This window comes from Salminus brasiliensis, chromosome 1 (genome assembly GCF_030463535.1).
Source record: "Salminus brasiliensis chromosome 1, fSalBra1.hap2, whole genome shotgun sequence".
NCBI classification, from domain to species: Eukaryota; Metazoa; Chordata; class Actinopteri; order Characiformes; family Bryconidae; genus Salminus; species Salminus brasiliensis.
This window is the reverse complement of record NC_132878.1, coordinates 13,642,425-13,660,919: the sequence shown is the minus strand read 5'-3', so window position 1 is coordinate 13,660,919 and position 18,495 is coordinate 13,642,425. Positions and strand designations below refer to the sequence as shown.

At 37.1% G+C, this 18,495-nt stretch overlaps 1 protein-coding gene across 1 annotated transcript in view; it reads right to left on the bottom strand.

Annotated features, from left to right (window-relative positions):
* Window positions 1-3,606: 3,606 nt before the first annotated feature.
* Window positions 3,607-18,495, bottom strand: part of LOC140549073 (probable global transcription activator SNF2L2) — a 17,365-nt gene continuing 2,476 nt past the window's right edge. The window contains exons 2-6 of the mRNA XM_072672344.1: window positions 13,841-14,079; window positions 11,245-11,350; window positions 9,639-9,740; window positions 9,015-9,147; window positions 3,607-5,050 (exon numbers count right to left, since the gene is read on the bottom strand). Of these exons, the coding sequence (XP_072528445.1) occupies window positions 4,899-5,050; window positions 9,015-9,147; window positions 9,639-9,740; window positions 11,245-11,350; window positions 13,841-14,079 (732 nt within the window). The 3' untranslated portion in view covers window positions 3,607-4,898. The remainder of the gene's footprint in view (window positions 5,051-9,014; window positions 9,148-9,638; window positions 9,741-11,244; window positions 11,351-13,840; window positions 14,080-18,495) is intronic.

Genomic DNA, 18,495 nt, shown 5'->3' with positions numbered 1-18,495 from the left:
AATCACCCAGGCACTCAAACCTTCCCAGGTTCTAAGCTTCAGCTGTCAGTTTGGAGTCATTCATTTGATAGACTCATCTACACTTACCATCCAAAGATGTGTAGGCCTGCTCATTCATCCTTTATTTCTGAAATTAAAGTCTATTAATGGAGAGTTTGTCTCTATTTGTTGCTGTAACCACCTCTACTCTTCTGAGAGGGCTTTACACTAGACGTTGGAGCATTGCTCTGAGGAGTTGATTGTATTCTATCACAAGATCATCAGTGAAATTAGATACTGAGGTTGGATGATGTCCAACACTACAGAGAAGTTCCTGAGCTATGAACTACACTGACTGTCTAAAAGTAAATATAAGAATTGGTTCAGACTTTCTCTGTATCTCCAAACCCCAAAACAAATATTTTGCACTAGAGCTTTTAAGAATGTAAAGGTGCACGTATTTGTCACTGTACAGTGTAACCTGTACAGCAAAATGTGTCCTCCGCATATAACATATCTGTGGTAGTGAACACACACACACACACTAGTGAACTAGGGGCAGTGAGTACACACACACCCAGAGCGGTGGGCAGCCAACTCCAGCGCCCGGGGAGCAGAGAGGGTAAAGGGCCCTTGCTCAAGGGCCCAACAGTGGCAGCTTGCCGAGCCCAGGAATCAAACCCACAACCCTGTTATTGATAGCCACTGCCACCACAGCCCCCTATGTGTTAACGTTATAGCAAACCCAGAACAAGAAATTCTTGTTTAGTATAATTTTCTGATTGTTACAGCTTTTGGTTCTCAGAACGTTTAATCTGTCACATTTTTATTTAATACTTTCTATTTATTCATTCTTTTTCACATTTGAATATGGGCTATGAACTATAGCCTATAAGTAATGAATGTTCATAATTGAAACCTTTTTTTATCATCAGTGTATATTCAGAAAATGTTCTATATTCTATGTTTAAATACATGCTGCTTAAATGCAACTCTTAAGTTTGGGAAATGACGTGTATTGTATTTTAGTTTTGGAAAGGGTCATTTGTATTTTTTTTAGTTTTGGAAAAGTTCATTTGTATTATATTTATAGTTTTGGAAAATGTTAATTGTATTTTTCGTATTAGGAAAGTTCAATTGTATTGCATTTTTAGTTTGGAAACGTTAAATTGTATTTATGTATTGAGAAAGTTACTTCAGATTTTTCCACAATGTTATTTTTTGTCTACCTGGGAACATTGTGTAAAACATTCTAACAACATTTTATTGCAAACTATTAGTACACCATGTGTTTTCAGGAAGTTTCTCTACTATTATTTCTGCAACATTTCAGGCTAACCTTCCTGGATCCTTTTCAAAACATTGCTGTTCGCCTGTTCGTATAACATTCTCTGCTAGCTGTGTTTGATCCTTCATGACACAGTGGTATCTATGAAACAGTGAAAGTATGTTGCATAACTAAAACAGTATTAAAAGCCATTAGAAGGCATTAATTTTATTCTTTTTCAGTACAGTTCTATATGTCAGAAAGCGAAAAAGCAAATCTATTTCAGATTACTTAACAACACAGTATGATTTTAGCGCTCTGTATGATGCTAAATGGTGTATATAGTCTTCCATTATTGGTTAGCTACATTAGCCTCATAGCTTTAATGGATTATCCCACAGAACTGCAGAGTTATGCTTTTTATAATGAGTTCAGTTTTATTCATTTAAAAGTGGGGCTCAAATTGGCAAATGGTTGATGTCCTTCAGGCAATCAATAAGGCTCTTTCAGAGCTTAATGAGATTTTGTTTGTTTTCAGTCAGTTGAGGTATTACTGTGTGCCTGTGTAGAAGGCCAAAAGTAGAATGATAAAAAGCCCACTTGACTGGTGCATTCCTTAGTAATAAAATTGAAAAACAGAAACAGTCTAACCCCCCCCACACACACACACAGACACACACACACACACTGTAAAAGCTGTACAAATATTTAGAGTTGAGCCTGTGACATTCTGACTTATGTACATTTATTGACCCTCTATTATTTAGATTTTGTAATCAAACAAGGTACTTTTGAGCTTCAGCAGACTTCTCAGAAAAGTTGGAGAGTGTTAACTCACTGTTTGGATTAGTTAGTATTCAGATCCCTAATTAAACTACAATCCACTTTTAAACAATAAAGGCAACAAAAGGGTTTCTGAGAGTAACACTATAGAAGAAATATTGTAGCCTCTGCCACTTTCAGTAAAATGTCCTGAAGGTGGCGTCATGCAGACTGTGGTTTTGGGGAATCCTGCTGTTGCAGCTAAGTGGAAGTTTGGGGTTATTTTTTAAATGTGATGTATCTATACTACGGTTTAAATCATTTGTGTTACGGGGATGTAGTGACCTTTGGTGCCAGTGGACTGTTGAGATATGGACATTTGGTCAGTTACTGTTTACATGAAACAAATTATAGTTCAGACTTTGGTCGCTCGGTTTAGTTTGTACTTACTAAAGCATTTCAGAACTTGATAGTAAATAATGATGATGATGATGATGATTATTATTATTATCATAACAGGATAAAGATTCAGATAAAAGTGCAGTTCAGAAGCTCAACCTTATAAATAATTAATAGAAAATAAGCATTGCCTGTTAAATCTCTGCTAAAGGAACTTTTCCTACACATTGCGTTGTTGCATGAAAGTTTTCTAGTTTGCTATTGTTCAGACCCAAAGTATTCAATAATACATTCTAATACAACCAACATAAAATCTGAACATATAGCAAAGCACAATTTATTAAATATATAAAAAGTTAACTAGGAAAGTGCAGCAAGGTACCTATTTTTGTGGTTGCATATGTATTCAAAATAGCTGCTATAGTGTTTCAGGTGGTTGCTAGAGTGTGGCTAGGCAGTTTCTATCCCTGTTAGTTACTATGATATTTTATGAAAGGCGGTTTTTATGATGTTTCTATGTGATTGCTATGTTATTGTAGGTGATTGTTAATGTATAACTATGATATCTCAAATAGATTCTAGGGGCTTGCTATGGTGTTCTTGATGGTTGCTAGGGCATTGCCAGTGTGTTTGTGGCACAGTGACATAAGGGTCTTACTTTTACAACTCTATTTTGAGCATCCCATCATTTATTTAGTAACACCATGTGGGGGCACATGCTGCATGCAGTAACAGCCTACCGGTTCCATACATGACTAATAGCTAACTGATTTATCTCTCAAGATAAAACCTCTTTAACAGTGCTATACAGAGCATCGTTAAATGGTTGCTGACTGACTTTTAGTTCTAGGTCTATTGCTTTTGTTTCCAGGATTAAAAAAGGGAATAAAACTGTCCAATGCTGAGAAACAGAGATTGCTAAGGTACCTCAGAGGCATACATGGTATGGAGATAGAGATGGACAGGTATATTGACTGAAAGACAGGGGAAATGATTTGAAAAAGGAAATGAATAAACAATGTGATAAATAGAGTGATTTGCTCAATCAAGCATTGCCTCCAAGGACCTCTCAACATAATGAGCAAATAAATGTATCTGAGAGAGAAGTAATTGGTTTGGCAACAGAGGCTGAAGTGTGATAATTGTCTGTTATCTGCAAAAAGAAGCCCAAAGTTCTGATGTACAGAGAGCTCGAGGTATTTATAAAAAAATGTTTATTATCAATTAAGATGATTTGAAACAAACTTCTTTGCTCTTTCATGTCATATAAACCTTAAAAACTTTATTTCAAAATCTATCTATAAAGCCATCGTCTATACCGTCCCTCAAACCTCGAAACACCACTCGACAGTGTAATCATTAGGCGCCTCTCTTTGAGGGCAGTTTCCATCCAGCAAAATGTATCGTGCTCCAAGACAAGACAGAGCTGATTATTCATATAGTCAAGACACTGATTGATTAAATATGAGGTGATATTTGATTCAGTTTACAGTTTCATTCTCAAAGATGGACGCAGTCTGTGAGAAGAGGACAAAAATGCATGAAGGGGACTTTGCCGAGTTCTTACAGACACAAAAGAAACAACAGAAATAGCAACATCTGAGATAAATGAGATACAGTGGCTAGCAAATGTTAGTCACACCGCTGAAGGGTGAATGCATCTGACAGAACTTTCACATTGTAAAACTCAATTATCTAATTGGTTCAAATGGTCTATGGAAACCAATTACCTAGAGTTGTCCCAATCTGATTTATCTTTGCATTTATTACTGCAGGTACATAAATCAAATAAAAGGCAACTCAGATAAATTGAGGCCTAAAGTTGAGCTTTTTTAATCTCTAATTGACTGTATATTTGCTCTCCAATGGGAAAGTATGGAATTTAGCCAGCAAGACCTTCATCTAGTAACACCTTCTGAACAATCTGTAAAATGAAAACTATGATACACCATCATCCCATATCCAGCCAGATTTCAGCCATATTTGCTTGTTTCTTTATCATTCCCACAACATATCATCATTGTCATGCTAAACCCTTGTATCTCCATTTTTGCTATTTTTCACGTTTTGACATAATGTAAATCTGGCAGTTGTTCTTTACATTATGACAAATTTTATGATGAATGGACCAATAGAAATTACTTGAAATATTTTTTCCTTCTCCTGTAAATACTCTGTTTTGGAGATACAGATAAGGTTTTTTCACTACAGTGATGACAGGTTGGTATTTTTAGCATATGGTCATTACTGCAATTGTGTAGAAAGGTAATTAGTTGTTTCTTGATTATAAAGTAACAGCCTTAATCGTATCTGAATGTACTCATGTAAGCATCCACTGTAAAGTCTGGGACCAATTCTGGAACTCGGCGTTCACTGAACCAAGCCACAAAAAAGTTAAGTGATGGATGAGCTAATCATTTTCCAATGACAGCAAGATGATTGGGTGGCGTGAGGCTCAGGCGCAGACGTTGGGATCTATCCATGCAGAAGATCAGCCATCCTCCAGGCCTGTGTTGTCCTCGTGGTCTTCAGCACTATCCTCATCGCTGTACATATCCTTCACTTTAGCGCTGGAATTAGCAGGAGCAGTCTTACTTCTCTCTCTGTTCTTCTCAAACTTTGTGTTTGCTGCTTCAGATTTTACTGAAAGAAAGTGAGATACAAATTAGTTTTACTGGGAAATTCTGAGGCTTTTGACTGTAGTATCTACATTTGCTAAAACAGAAGAACATTTTATTTAAGGCTCTTTGATTGAAGTATCCAAAACAGACTATTAGAACAGACTATTTAGATACTTCAACCAAATATCTTCCAAATGTGCTGTCTTTGCATTTCTTCATGCTTACCATAGCTGTCTAACAATGCCATGCTGAAAAATATTAAAACCTTCTCAGCTAGAATATTGTGGTGCATCAGCCTTCCTATTTGTCCTGCAAGGCATCCTACTGCTTAGCAAGCTGTTTAGATCTTGCCCAACCTATACTGCCTCATATAAGTCTTACTTGTTACTATGTAAACAGTACGTATATACTGTAATATATATATATATATATATATATATACTGTGTGTATTTGATGATGTATGCTAGATTTAGCACTCATTTATTTAGGGACAGAGGCGACTTAGTGGTTCGAGTGCTAGGTTCACAGGGGTGTGGGTTCAATACCCAGCTCTGCTGAAATGCCACTCTTGGGCCCTTGGGTTCAGGCCTTTAACTCTCTCTACTCCAGGGGTCTGCAGACTCTAGCTTTCTACGGCGGGATATGTGAAGAGATGTGCAGGGGTCCCTACTCTGGTCCTGAAGGACCCCATGCCCTGCAACACACCTGATCTAGCTAGTGAGCTAATTAACAAGCTTTCTTCTTCTTCTTGAATTGAAGGTAGTGAGTTAGAGCAGGAAACCACTCCAATGTCCAGGACCAGGGTTGGGAACCACTGGTCTAATTGAGCATGGTCTAATTAACATGACCTCAGAGAGGTCCTGAAGACCCTACATCATGCACCCCTTTCTGCTTTCCCTCGCCTACCACACCTTTTTCAACTCATTATCTAATTAGTCATTTTCAAAGCATGGAAAACACAAAAACATCTAGAGCATGGGGCAGCAAGGACTGGGATGGGATTTAGAGAGTTCTAAAGACTTCCTAAAAAAGAAAGAAAAACAATGTATGCTCTGGGTTAACAACAATCTACTTTTAAAAAGTTCCTACAAATTTGAAATTGTTCTTCTCGGAACTACAAGAAACATTTTGCAGATGAGTGAGAGGGAAACACGTAAAAAAAGTAATGACTTAAAATACTTTCTCGGTTAGCTCAGTGGAAAACATGATTCATTACAGTAGACAAGCATGTCTGGAAATGGTATACTCATGTACAGAACATCAACACTAGAGGGCATTAACACACCCTTTAAGCATAAAATAGTATTGCGTTTTGGATAGGGGCAGAACAGGCTCTGAGCTGCACCTCTGTTGGGCAACCAAACAAGTTGTATCTGAAACAATGCAAGAACCACAGGCATGAAGGAATAATCATGGCTTCCTTTGTTTAATGTGACACTAAACAACTGAAAACCATATGAAGGTATGAAGCTAGATCCTGTCAAGCAATTTATGAAATATATATATTTTGGATAACTATGTAAGATAAATCTCACAGAGCATAGAACTCTTTATAGCTTTTAGAAAGTTTAATGTGCCACTAATGAAGCCACTCAGTAGTCTTTTGTAGTTGGGTTGATATTCCATCTTATGATATAAATACACTTGCAAAGAAATATATTAGGAATACCTGTACACCTACTCATTAATACAATTATCTAGTCAATCAATCATATGGCAGCAGTGCAGTGCATAATATTGTGTAGATCTGGCCCAGGAGCTCACATGTTCACATCAACCATCAGAATGGGGGGAAATGTGATCTCAGTGTTTCTGAGTGGAGGAAGAATGCTGGTGCCAGAAGGGCTGGTTTGAGTAATTTATCTACTAGAGCAGGAATCCATTGACCCAATATGTGCCGTGGGTCAACAGTCCAGTCTTGTGAAGTTGATGTAACAGTTTTGGCAATGCTTTCTTGGCACACTTTGGGCCCCTTCAATCAATCATGGCCACATTTTTTACCTATCTTCTAATGGCTAATCCAGCATGATAATATACGAACATGTGCATGAACATGGTAATGAGTTCAGTGTTCTTCAGTGGCCTTCCAAGTCACTGGATCTGAACCTAACAGAACACTTTTAGGATGTGGCAGAAAAGGAGAGTTGCAGCATCTCACAGAATCTCACAGAAAGAAGGATTTCCAACATTTTGAAGAAGTCATGCCACAGAGAATTGAGGCTGTTTTGAGAGCAAAGTGAGACCCTACTCATCATTAGAATGGTGTTCCCAATAAATTGCTTGGTAAGTGTAGATAGAAACAGAATACATGTATTATCAGTTTACTGGAACTATTTAACTTTTTCAACGTTTATTAAAATGTGATGGGTTTCTAAACTTTTTTTTTCACAGTCGAGCTCCTCTGCATTCTCCCTTTTAAGTAACTGAATGTATATATTATTATTACTTATATCTTTTTTCTTAAATACTATACTAAGTAACTGCTCAGAAAAATACTCATTAAACATTCATACCAAAGTAATGAATATCACATGGCATCCCAAAGTTATGTGATATCCTTCATTTCCTGCGGTTGTGCAAGAGCATTTTGAGCCCACAACTGGATGCAGGGCAATGGGCCGTGGAGGTCTTTGGGAAGAAAGTTTTGCACCACATCTTACTGCAGAAGTATGTATTTCACAACAACACACATTTTGTACAAAACAATTGGATATGTTTTGTTATATTATGCCCTGGCAATATTTTTTAATAGCCATTCTGGTGAAAAGTACTCAACAACCATTCCTTATATGTATATTTTTCAATTTCCTTCTTTAGTGAAATCAATTTGATTTCACTAAAGAAGGAAATTGAAAAATATACATATAAGGAATGGTTGTTGAGTACTTTTCACCAGAATGGCTATTAAAAAATATTGCCAGGGCATAATATAACAAAACATATCCAATTGTTTTGTACAAAATTATATTATATTTGACCCATAATTCAAAGCTTAGTGATTAGCTGGAAATGGCTTACAAATTGGAGACTCTTTTTCTCAACTTTGTAGCTATGCATTGTGCATTGTATTTCCTCCAGAAATGGTTCACTATTTTGTTCTTGGTTTTGAAGACAGATGCCTGTATTCAGCATTTGTGGTTATTTTTTTATTTTTGCAAAACTTATGTAAAACAGTAAACCCATAAACATATGTTTAATTGTTGCAAAAAGCATCTTTGATTATACAGTACTGTTTCATGTCAGCAGTAAGTTTGTTTTTTCTCATATAACATTAGAACAAATACAAATAAACACAAATACAGTAACATGGATGTGTTGTTTGTCAGTAAATTGGATTTATTCAATTCCCCCAGCACCTGATTTAACCTGATTTTATTTACACTCTAAAATCCTACACTTTTTATAGTGTTAGCTATTAACATTAGGACTTACTATTCAGTCACTACTATGAAACTAGGTTAGGCTGTAGTTACGAAAGACAGGAATTGAAATGGACTTGAATTGAAAATGAACTGAGGTTGAGTATAGATCCAGACAAGGCCTGTCCACCTGAGCCCTCATCCACCTAATGCTCCCATTAACACTCCTCACCATTTCCCTTGATGCCTCCACTGCCCTCACTGTGCCAGACTGGTCCAGACTTCACTGTTTCACGCTTATTAGTTCATATTTTAAACAACCTATTATTTCCATAGTAACTGGCATCCAAATAGTTTTGTAGTTGTCAGATATTAAGCCTGGAGTTCATGAAAGAAATAAACTAGGGATTGGACAGTAGCTGCAAATATTACACGCTCCTCGAGTTGCTAAAATATTCCTTTACTTTTATCTGTTCTAATGTAAAATTCACTTGTTTTTGAAGCAAAGTCTTATTATCCAGATAAATAACTTTACACATGATTACATAGACTTTCACACAATACAGTATATTTAAAGAGCATCCAACATATCTTTAAAAGTTAATAAAATGTCAATTGTGCCTTACATTTTAGATTTAAATGATCGCCACAGTCTGCCTCACTGCCTCCAACTGCATCGTTGTCCTCTTGGTTGATTTCTACTATCCGTTGTCTTGCACTCTCAAAGACTGACTTCAGGACAATCGAATCCTCAAAGATCTGAGGGCGAAAATTTAGATTTTACACTTTTATTAAGCAATATTCATCTTCATATACCCAATTATCCTGGTAACACTATGAGGACTTTTATAAGAATCATTAAATCTCAGCAATACAGCCAAGAAGTCACTGTCGCAAAGGCAATAATCTACAAGCAGTTAACTATTACAATTGCTTCCACTATTGTAGCTACAACTGCTTATATGGTATGCAGAGTTGCTTTTAAAATACATGTGAATTATTTTGGAAAAAATGGGATATCATAGAAATATACCTTTTGAGCAAGTGCCATTTAACTGAAACAAACCTTACTCATTAGCATGATAGCAAATTACATTTGATACATTTTAATTAGAAGTCCTCCTAGTGTTACTGATCCAAACAATTAAACACAGATGAGCTATACACATGATACCATATGCATATTCACAAATACACATGGAAAGAAAAACATCTTTAAATGGACCAAGAACAGATACCAAGAAGCACACCTGAGATCCCTCCAGGTTGTAAGTCTGTGCATTGTGGCACATCTGTATTATATCTTTCTCCAAGTCTGCAATGCACCTGTATTTGTGGTTGCGTACTCTTTCCTACACAAATAAAACACAGGTTAGAAACCTTATAGTGAAAAAAAACTAAAACTGCATCTACAGCAAAACATTAAAAAAACATTTTCTGCAATGCACAGGTACTTAATGTTTGATTAAATCATGAATGTATTAATAATACAGTAAATGTGACGTGTAAAACGTTGGACAACGATCCAGTTTAAATTTCTTAGAACTTAAATCACTGGTTAGACAGGTCAGGAACTGATGACAATTCCAGAAGGAATTGCTGACTCTTCAAACACTAAGCTAACAACGATGGGCTGACCATGCTAGCCAGTAAAGGCAAATCTGCAGGAGGATTTAGCTGACATCGGAGTGGTGGTGCACCATTCTACTGTGCAGCATTGCTTGCACAAAGGTGATATGTGTAAAAGAGTCATCAGAAAGAAATTTGAATTCATAACAACCACCCATATAAGAAGCATGCAAAACAACATCTAGATAAGCCAGAGGTATTCTGGAAACAAACGCAGCATGTGATTAAAAGAAACCCTCACCCTATATTAAGCATGGGTGTGGATATGTTATACTGTTAAGATGGAAAGAATGGATTCCAATGGATATTCAGATTTTCAGCAAATTCTAGAAGCAGTTGTGTTTGCAAGATAGACAAGAATATTGCAGAACTAGAAGCATTCTGCAGGGAACAGTGGGCGAACATTTCTAAAACTAGAATAGAAAGACTCCTGGCTGCCTACAATAACTGTATGCAAGCTGTGATATCTGCTAAAAGACGTACAAATTACTGACTTACCATGGTGTGCAAATTTGTGGAATGATGTTATAAATTGCTATTATATTTATTTTTATGTTCATTAAAAAATAAAGCATCTGTGCATCAACATTAGCAGAAAATTGTATTTTGGAGATTTTTGCTGCTTTTCACTCCAATTAATAGAAATATGTCATTTGACCAGAAATACCCAAGCTTTTGCATGCAGCTGTAAGCATTGATTACATTACTGGTGAATTGATTGTTTAAATTACATATTACTGCTGTCCAATGAAAAACATGTATCTCCATTTTCTTCATGGTTTAAACCCTGTATCTGTTCTGTACACTGTGTGAATAATCCTGGATGAATAAACCATGAGAAGTGCTCTAAATGACTTGGAGTAAACTCTTATTTTACATTGACTTCCATTCAAAGTTAAAATCATTTTTGCCTTCTCCTGTAAAGTCAGAGATATGTGTTTGTTCACTGGACTGCGAAGATATACAAAAAAGGTTTTGTTTTTACAACTAATCTATGTGGTGTCATGTATTCACAAAACAACACAATCAACCTGAGCATTCAATGATTCTTCTATTGATTGATGACTGCATGGGTTTTTTCAAACAGTGGAGGGTGACGAAAAGGTGGATACAGGGGAGTGCAAACAATAACAATGAAGAAATTAATGGATCAATTGAGAAATGAAAGGACCCAGGGAGGCAAATGAATGACCACAATGACAAATTTAAGGTAAGTAAGAAGTTTACCCTGATCCTTCGGAAGTCCACAGGCTTGCGAATAAGTTCATAGTATTCTGGTACTTCTTTCCTAGAGGGCAGCTGCACAAAACCCTTACTAATCTGCCGGCCCAACCTGCCAGACAGTGATGAATTAAAAAACCAACACACACAACAATTGGACAAAGACAACATTGTTCTCTTTGAGTGGTTCGGCATGCTTCCACAGCTATTAGGAAAGCATATTTTGTAGGGCCTAAATATAAAAAACCTCTACAACTAAAGATGACAAGACAATGAGAAGAACCTTTTCAAGTTCTAAATAATATAAGGGGCCCATATTGCAATATGCAGTAAAAAAAAAAAAAAACTATTTGCCCTCTCCCTTTTTCCCTTTTTCCCTATTAGTATTACACAGTAAATATTTGTCACAGTAAATCATTTTAGGAATGTAATATTAAAGAAATCAAACTTTATCATTTTACTTTTTTAAAGAACAAGAAGTTACGAAACTACTGAATCACCCATGTAGACCATGTAAACAGATACGATTCAGCTGATGTAACACTGGTAGGGTTGTGTGAAGCTCACTCGTTGAGGTTTATCATCAGTGTGATGTAGTCACAGTTTTCTGCAAGCACATGATCATAAGAAAAAGATATACTATTACTGTATATATGTAAGTCTCTAGAATAGAATATTACCGGACCACAGTGGGAGCCATTATCTACAAGTGACAACACTCGGAACACTGGGTAATCTTCACAGATGTATCTGACCTGCCAGAACATCTCCAGTTCCTCCAGAGGTACCAGGAGAACATGCAATGAACTTTAGCAGGTCTCTCCAGCCTCGGCAAAGGTCAATTTTGTGATTTAACAATAAGAAAGGTTTGGTATACAGTGGCATTCATATATAAAGTTCAGGGATATTCTTGGATTGTCTTGCTTGTATAGTTTTATTTTCTATGATATTTAGGTCATGGGACTGTAGAAGCAAAAGCTCTTTTCAGCTTCAGCCTTTTCAACAGATGGTTTGACATGTGCATCCAGGAATTGCTGGAAATTTAAGAAACCCATTTATCCCTCCACTCGTACAACACTGCCTCTGTCACTGGCGTCATTGCAACCCCAGAACATGATAGATACATGCTTCACAGTTGGCAGGGTGTTCTTTTCATGAAATGTAGTTTCTCATTTTTCTAAGTTTCTCATTTGCACCTCTGCTGATTGTGACCAAGAGTTCTACTTTGATCCCAGAGCAGTTCCACAAAGCATCAGAGCTGTCTAGATGTTCTGCAGCATACTACAAAAGCTGAGTTTTGTGACAAGGTCTCAGGTATAGTTCCCTTCTTAAGACTCCTCAATGAAGAGTATGTTTGTGCAAGCAATGCTCCACTCTCTGGACTCAGCTAAACCCTCCTACAGGTTATTGGCAGCCATATTGCCTTTCTTACCAAAAATACAAGCAGTTATCTTGAACTGCACAGATCCCTTGATCAGCCTTTTCTTAATAACAGTTTGCACAGATGAAATCACAAGCCAAGAAAATAACTAGCCCTGCCACTGCCTTGTGGACATGGATTACTTTTTTTTTCAGGTCTTCAGACAGTTACTTTAAGGAGTCTGAGTTTGATGGGAGTCTTAGTATAAGATTTGCCTAATTGCAATTGTTGATATGGCTCAGGCTTGATTTGCTAATCTTTTCAAAAAAAAGTTTGTGGCTGTCACAGAAATTGATCCCTAGTCTGTCATTAGTATCGCCTTATATAGGAAGAGACTATTTAGTTAGACTAGTTAGAAACACAAATGAATTCAGACACTTCCTGATCAACATGTCAGCACCGGTAGCATGGACAAACGTGTGAGTGGCAGAGCTGTGTTTAAAGCTCCATACACACATGAACTGAGTTCTGAATTAAAGTCAGTGAAAGCATTGTGATATTAATGGAACAATATTTATCCATTACGTTGCTTAGAAACATAGGCCTCCCATTAACCAACTACATAGGAAAAAATCAGGAACTCATGGCGTTTAGTGGCTCGTATCTATCACTTGCTAATTTGTCTGTTGCTTAGTAACAAGAGACTCGCGATACATTTTGGGATACATTCAGCTGATGTAATGAGTTGCACTGTTTATTATAAAGTGCAAGAGCGCAATCACATTCAAATTCCACTTTCTGATTGGAACACTTGGAGAAAAATGGCAAAAGTGCCTTAAAACGCAAGTAGGGTTCATTTTGGTCACGGTCAATGCTTTTGAATTGTTTAGGGTGCCAAAATTGTTTATTATTTTTATATTGGGAAAGACAGTATAATTGTGTATTAGGATTTTCTGAAAATACTGTATATTGTAAATATATGCTGTTTCAGGGTAGTTTATGCCTCAATACCTATTAATATCTTCAATTAAATAACGTCTGCAAAGAGAAATCAAATAGTTCCTCAAAAGTATGAAAGGCTTTTATCAAATTATTGGAAAGACAGACTGGAGTTTCTGATGCTAGAAGTTTGTGTAGCTATTTATTATACTATTCATTTTAAGGTGGAACATGGGTGATTCTCATGTCAACTAACTTTGCTTCAGACATAAATTAAATAATAATTTGAGGTGTTTTGCTTACGTGTCTTTGTAGTTCATGACCATGTCAACAAGGGTGTTCATTTGCTTGGTGAGTTTCGGGGGGTTTGGTGGGAGTTTCTCAGCCGGAGGCCGGCCCCGCCGCTTTTTAACCTTTTCGACAACCTCTGGCCCGGTCTCAGAGCCCTGGTTGCCCTGGTGGCCCTGGTGATCACTTTTTCGTTTCTTCAAACTACTTTCTTCCTCCATATCCTCAGACACTCCGTTTTGGACGGCCTGAGACTGCAGAGAAAATAATCCAGAGAAATAATGAAGAATGATCTGGGATTTGGGAATAAATTGGGATTAACAGGGATGTATGTAACTGGATAAATTGAAGCTTCAGAACGATTTTGTTTTTTGAGAAGCTGTGCATAATTTCGGATTACCCCAAAAAAGTCTTTTGTGATTAGTGATTAATAGAGCACCTACATTCTGCCCACCTGTGCCTGAAGGAACGCTGATCTGCAGTGCACCAGAAATGAACCATCATTATGTCTGAAATGGATTTTTCAGAACTGCTTTGAATACTTCTGAGAGTGAATAACTTGAATCAGGGTCAGCTGCTAAGAGCAAAATAGTAAATGAACTAGAATTTTTGGGTTCATTTAGAATGAATGTTTTAAAGGTAGGTTATTAAGCGAGTATGAGCCTTAATAATGTAAATGGTGCTATTTAATTATATCTCACTGCTTCCAATTTCATCATTTTGGTTGATTTCCACTATTCATTGTCTTGTGTGTGGGGATATTGTTGTTAGAGTTATTTTAAGATGTGTACCATTATTTTTTCATCATATTACTATTATTTCACTCTATTTTATTGCAGTGTCTGTTGGCAATATTTGAGGAGTCTCTCTCTTGCAAAAACGAAATTGATATTACAGTGAGTCTGATTCAATCTGGTTAAACGTTTAATAAAAAGAAAGTAGACTATTAGATGTGAAAAATGATATGCTTGGGACTCACTTACATCTGCAGCCACAACTTGATTTCAGTAATCAGAAGATTGATTGGATACTCAGCGTTGTCGCAGAGCATGTTTCAGACAGTTATAATACATTGGCTGGCAGAAATATTTGTAAGAAGGTTTAGCAGTATTTTGCAGGTCCATAGACCTTTGGGACTGTCTCACACCGCTTTGCCATGTTTGCGTAAAACCGTGCTCACATCAAATATCTGCAAATGACATTTATTTTTGATAGGATTTGCAGCGATTTCTAATCTGCAAATTTCTCATCTGCAAATTAATTTTATAGCGAGTTTAGTTTTGGTGTACTTACACATGTAAATGCACGTCTTTGACCAATAGCACCGTTGCTCTGGCTGCCTTCACCTCTGAAGGGGCAACCCAGCTCTGAAAACCCTAAGCAAAGAAAATGCTAATGTTAGCCATGTCTAAACACAGCCGTTTCTTCTCCACTGAGAGAAACTGCTCACGCAGTCAGTCTGAAGACTGTATTATCAAACTGTTTTTCTGTGATTTTACTGTTTATAGTTAATGGAGTTAGTCGGAATGCTAACTAATGCTAAACTTATCTCCTCAGCTTATATGTGCTGAACACAAATCACAAACCTGCCTCAACCACAGCAGTTCTACAATATTACACTATCCTGCACTGTACTGTAGCGTATATGTAATTATCTGGGGTAATTATGCTCAGTTTTGTATTGTTTCTATTGTTTGTGATAATAGAATTAGTAAGCATGCTAATCATTATCGGCTGAGTGGAGCTAAACATATACGTTAACTCAAATCATCTTCATATTTCATACTAAAGACCAGTGTGTGGTACTGTGGTGCTGGGGTGAGTATATGGTGGTATGGTGTGATTAGGTTTACTTCAGTGTTTTCACTGTTTACGATAGTTGTATTAGCACTCTGCTAAAGATAGCTCCAAGCCAAGCACAACTCCACACAGAGATCCAACCGTGGCAGCTCTACGTTTTGTTCTGTGTTTGGGTGCACAGCACTGTGCTCTTGCCAGTTATCTGATATTATTGTTTACTTTGTTTGTTTTTGTTTACTGTTAATGCTTTGCAAGTTAGCTAACACTAGCATGCCAACAGCACCCAAATGGAGGAGCTTTTGGTGACCAGACTTGCCCATTTCGCAAAGCGACACAAACTGCAAATGTTTATTGAAACAATAGCTCCACAGACCTCCGTCCTGTCGTCTCCTGACGTTTCGGCCCTACTTATTACCCAACTCAGTCCCACAAGTTCTCAATGCTATTTGAATCTGCCAATCGTGTCAACCATCACTTGAACTTCCCCACTGCTCAACCCACTCCATTATGTGGTAAGTGATAAAGCTTCTTGCAGATTACTAGTCTCACTGGCATATGGAGTTACATTTTGTATATGTTTATCAGCCAAAAGAGGTGATAGATCCAAAACTGTTGCAAAATATCAACACTAGTGAAATGGACAATGAGAAGACACACCCGGGGTGGTGGGCCGCCACTTCAGCACCTGGGCAGCAATTGGGGATAGGGTGCCTTGCTCAAGGGAAACTCAGCCATGGATGCTGATTCAATCCAGGGGATTGAACCAGAAACCTTCCAGTCCCAAGCCTGCTTCTTTAGACCCTGGCTGCCCCCAAAGATATACTTTCACTACAATTCAGTAGGTTTATCCAAAACAGACCAAACCACTATGTTTACAAAGTTCAACAAAATTCTCCTTTTGGAATTCATCATTAACATTTGTTCAGGGAAGTTAAAGTAAAAGTAAAATATCAGTCTAAGGCACTTGCTTTTTACTTATGGTGTATAAAATATCAGTCATACAACAAAATGAAAACTGTAAATAAAAACGATGCCATGCTTTGGCTAAATTCAACATAATTACATAATTTGTGCATTATTTTAGTATCCACATAAATAAATAGTTTGACATTAGGCTAGTTTTGTATTTCAGGTTGCTAAATTTTACCAATTTGTACCTTTAAAACAAAAACATCTCTAAATTATCTCCACATCTCTGCATAAATCAGTCCTTGAGACGTAATTGTTTGAGTGTTTAAGAAGGCATTCAGCGTGGTTTGGTGCAAATTCCAGTATAGTAAAAAAAAATGCACAGAGCTTTAACAGTAGCGTCTACAGCACATGTTCATTGCAGTCGTGCAAAACCTTGTATCTCTGTTATTTCACTATTGGCATATAATGTAAATCTGGTAGTTGTTGGGCGAATAGGAACTCTCCAAAATGACTTGAATAAATCTTTTACACTGACCTCTATTGGAAGTTTTTTTCCTTCTCCTTGAAAAACCATAAGTTTTATATGTAATCCTCGTAAATATACAATGGTGGTAAACCCCTTCTTTGGAGACTGTTATTTTTTTCCAACATTGCTGAAAGCCATGTATAATAACTTTCTGTGAGGAAGCTTTCAACTTTTCAGATCAGATTACAAATGCTTTATCGCCATCGCACAGCAGTATACATTAACATATCCATGGCAGTAAACACAAACTCACACTAGTGATATGAGAAGACACACCCGGGGTGGTGGGCCGCCACTTCAGAACCTGGGCAGCAATTGGGCATAGGGTGCCTTGCTCAAGGGAAACTCAGCCATGGATGCTGATTCAGTCCAGGGGATTGAACCAGCAACCTTCCAGTCCCAAGCCTGCTTCTTTAGACCCTGGCTGCCCCCAAAGATATACTTTCACTACTGTTAACAATTCAGTAGGTTTATCCAAAACAGACCAAACCACTATGTTTACAAAGTTATGCAGAATTGTGCAGAATTCTCCCTTGACTTTTTGGAATTCATCATTAACATTTGTTCAGGGAAGTTAAAGTAAAAGTAATTTTCGACCACAATGGCCAATTTTTGATCTTTTTCATTTATGTGTACATTATGTATATCTGAATAACGTCACATGTATTGAGCGTAATGATATCCTTCAAAACTTGTTTAATGACCAACCAAGACATTACAGTTATGCGTTCAAGCACATAAACAATAGCCATAACATAACCAGAGAAGTTAAATTCAAGGGAATTTGAGCAGACCTTCACTTTTCATTTCTGCACATTTCTCTTCACATTTATACAGACCTATGTGAATAGATCAATGAGGATGAAAGCCTCAACTTGGCTTAACATGCTTCACTAGGCAAGCAGCCTTGAAAGGCCTCCCAAACCCCTGTAGTATGAGTGACTACTTTCACTTTCAGTTAATATTTGATAGAATGCAGTTTCTGATATTTCACAGGCTTTAGATGATTTCTCATAGTAGAGCATGAAAAGGATACTCCAGCACCAACCACTTCAGCATGTTTCCCTGTATTTAGAAAACAACAGAAAACTGACTGACTTAAAAACACCCTGAAAGTCAGTGAACACATGCTTAGGTTTCCTGTTTTTTCTCTCCAAAATCTTCCATGCCAGTATATAGTGTTCCCATAAGCACAGGGACAATTTTATCAATTTATCAGTATCAATTTTATCACCTCCATAACCTCTTTATTTGTGCCTTTTTACCATCAATCAGACAGATACTATGTATGCCCAAATGTTTGTGGACACCTCTTCTGTAGGCACTGCCAATAGAATAGGACTCTCTGGAGCAGATAAACATGAAACCATTGGCATCATATTGGCATTAGCTAGAGTCCCCCAGCATTCAGCTGTGGAGCTGGAATGATGGC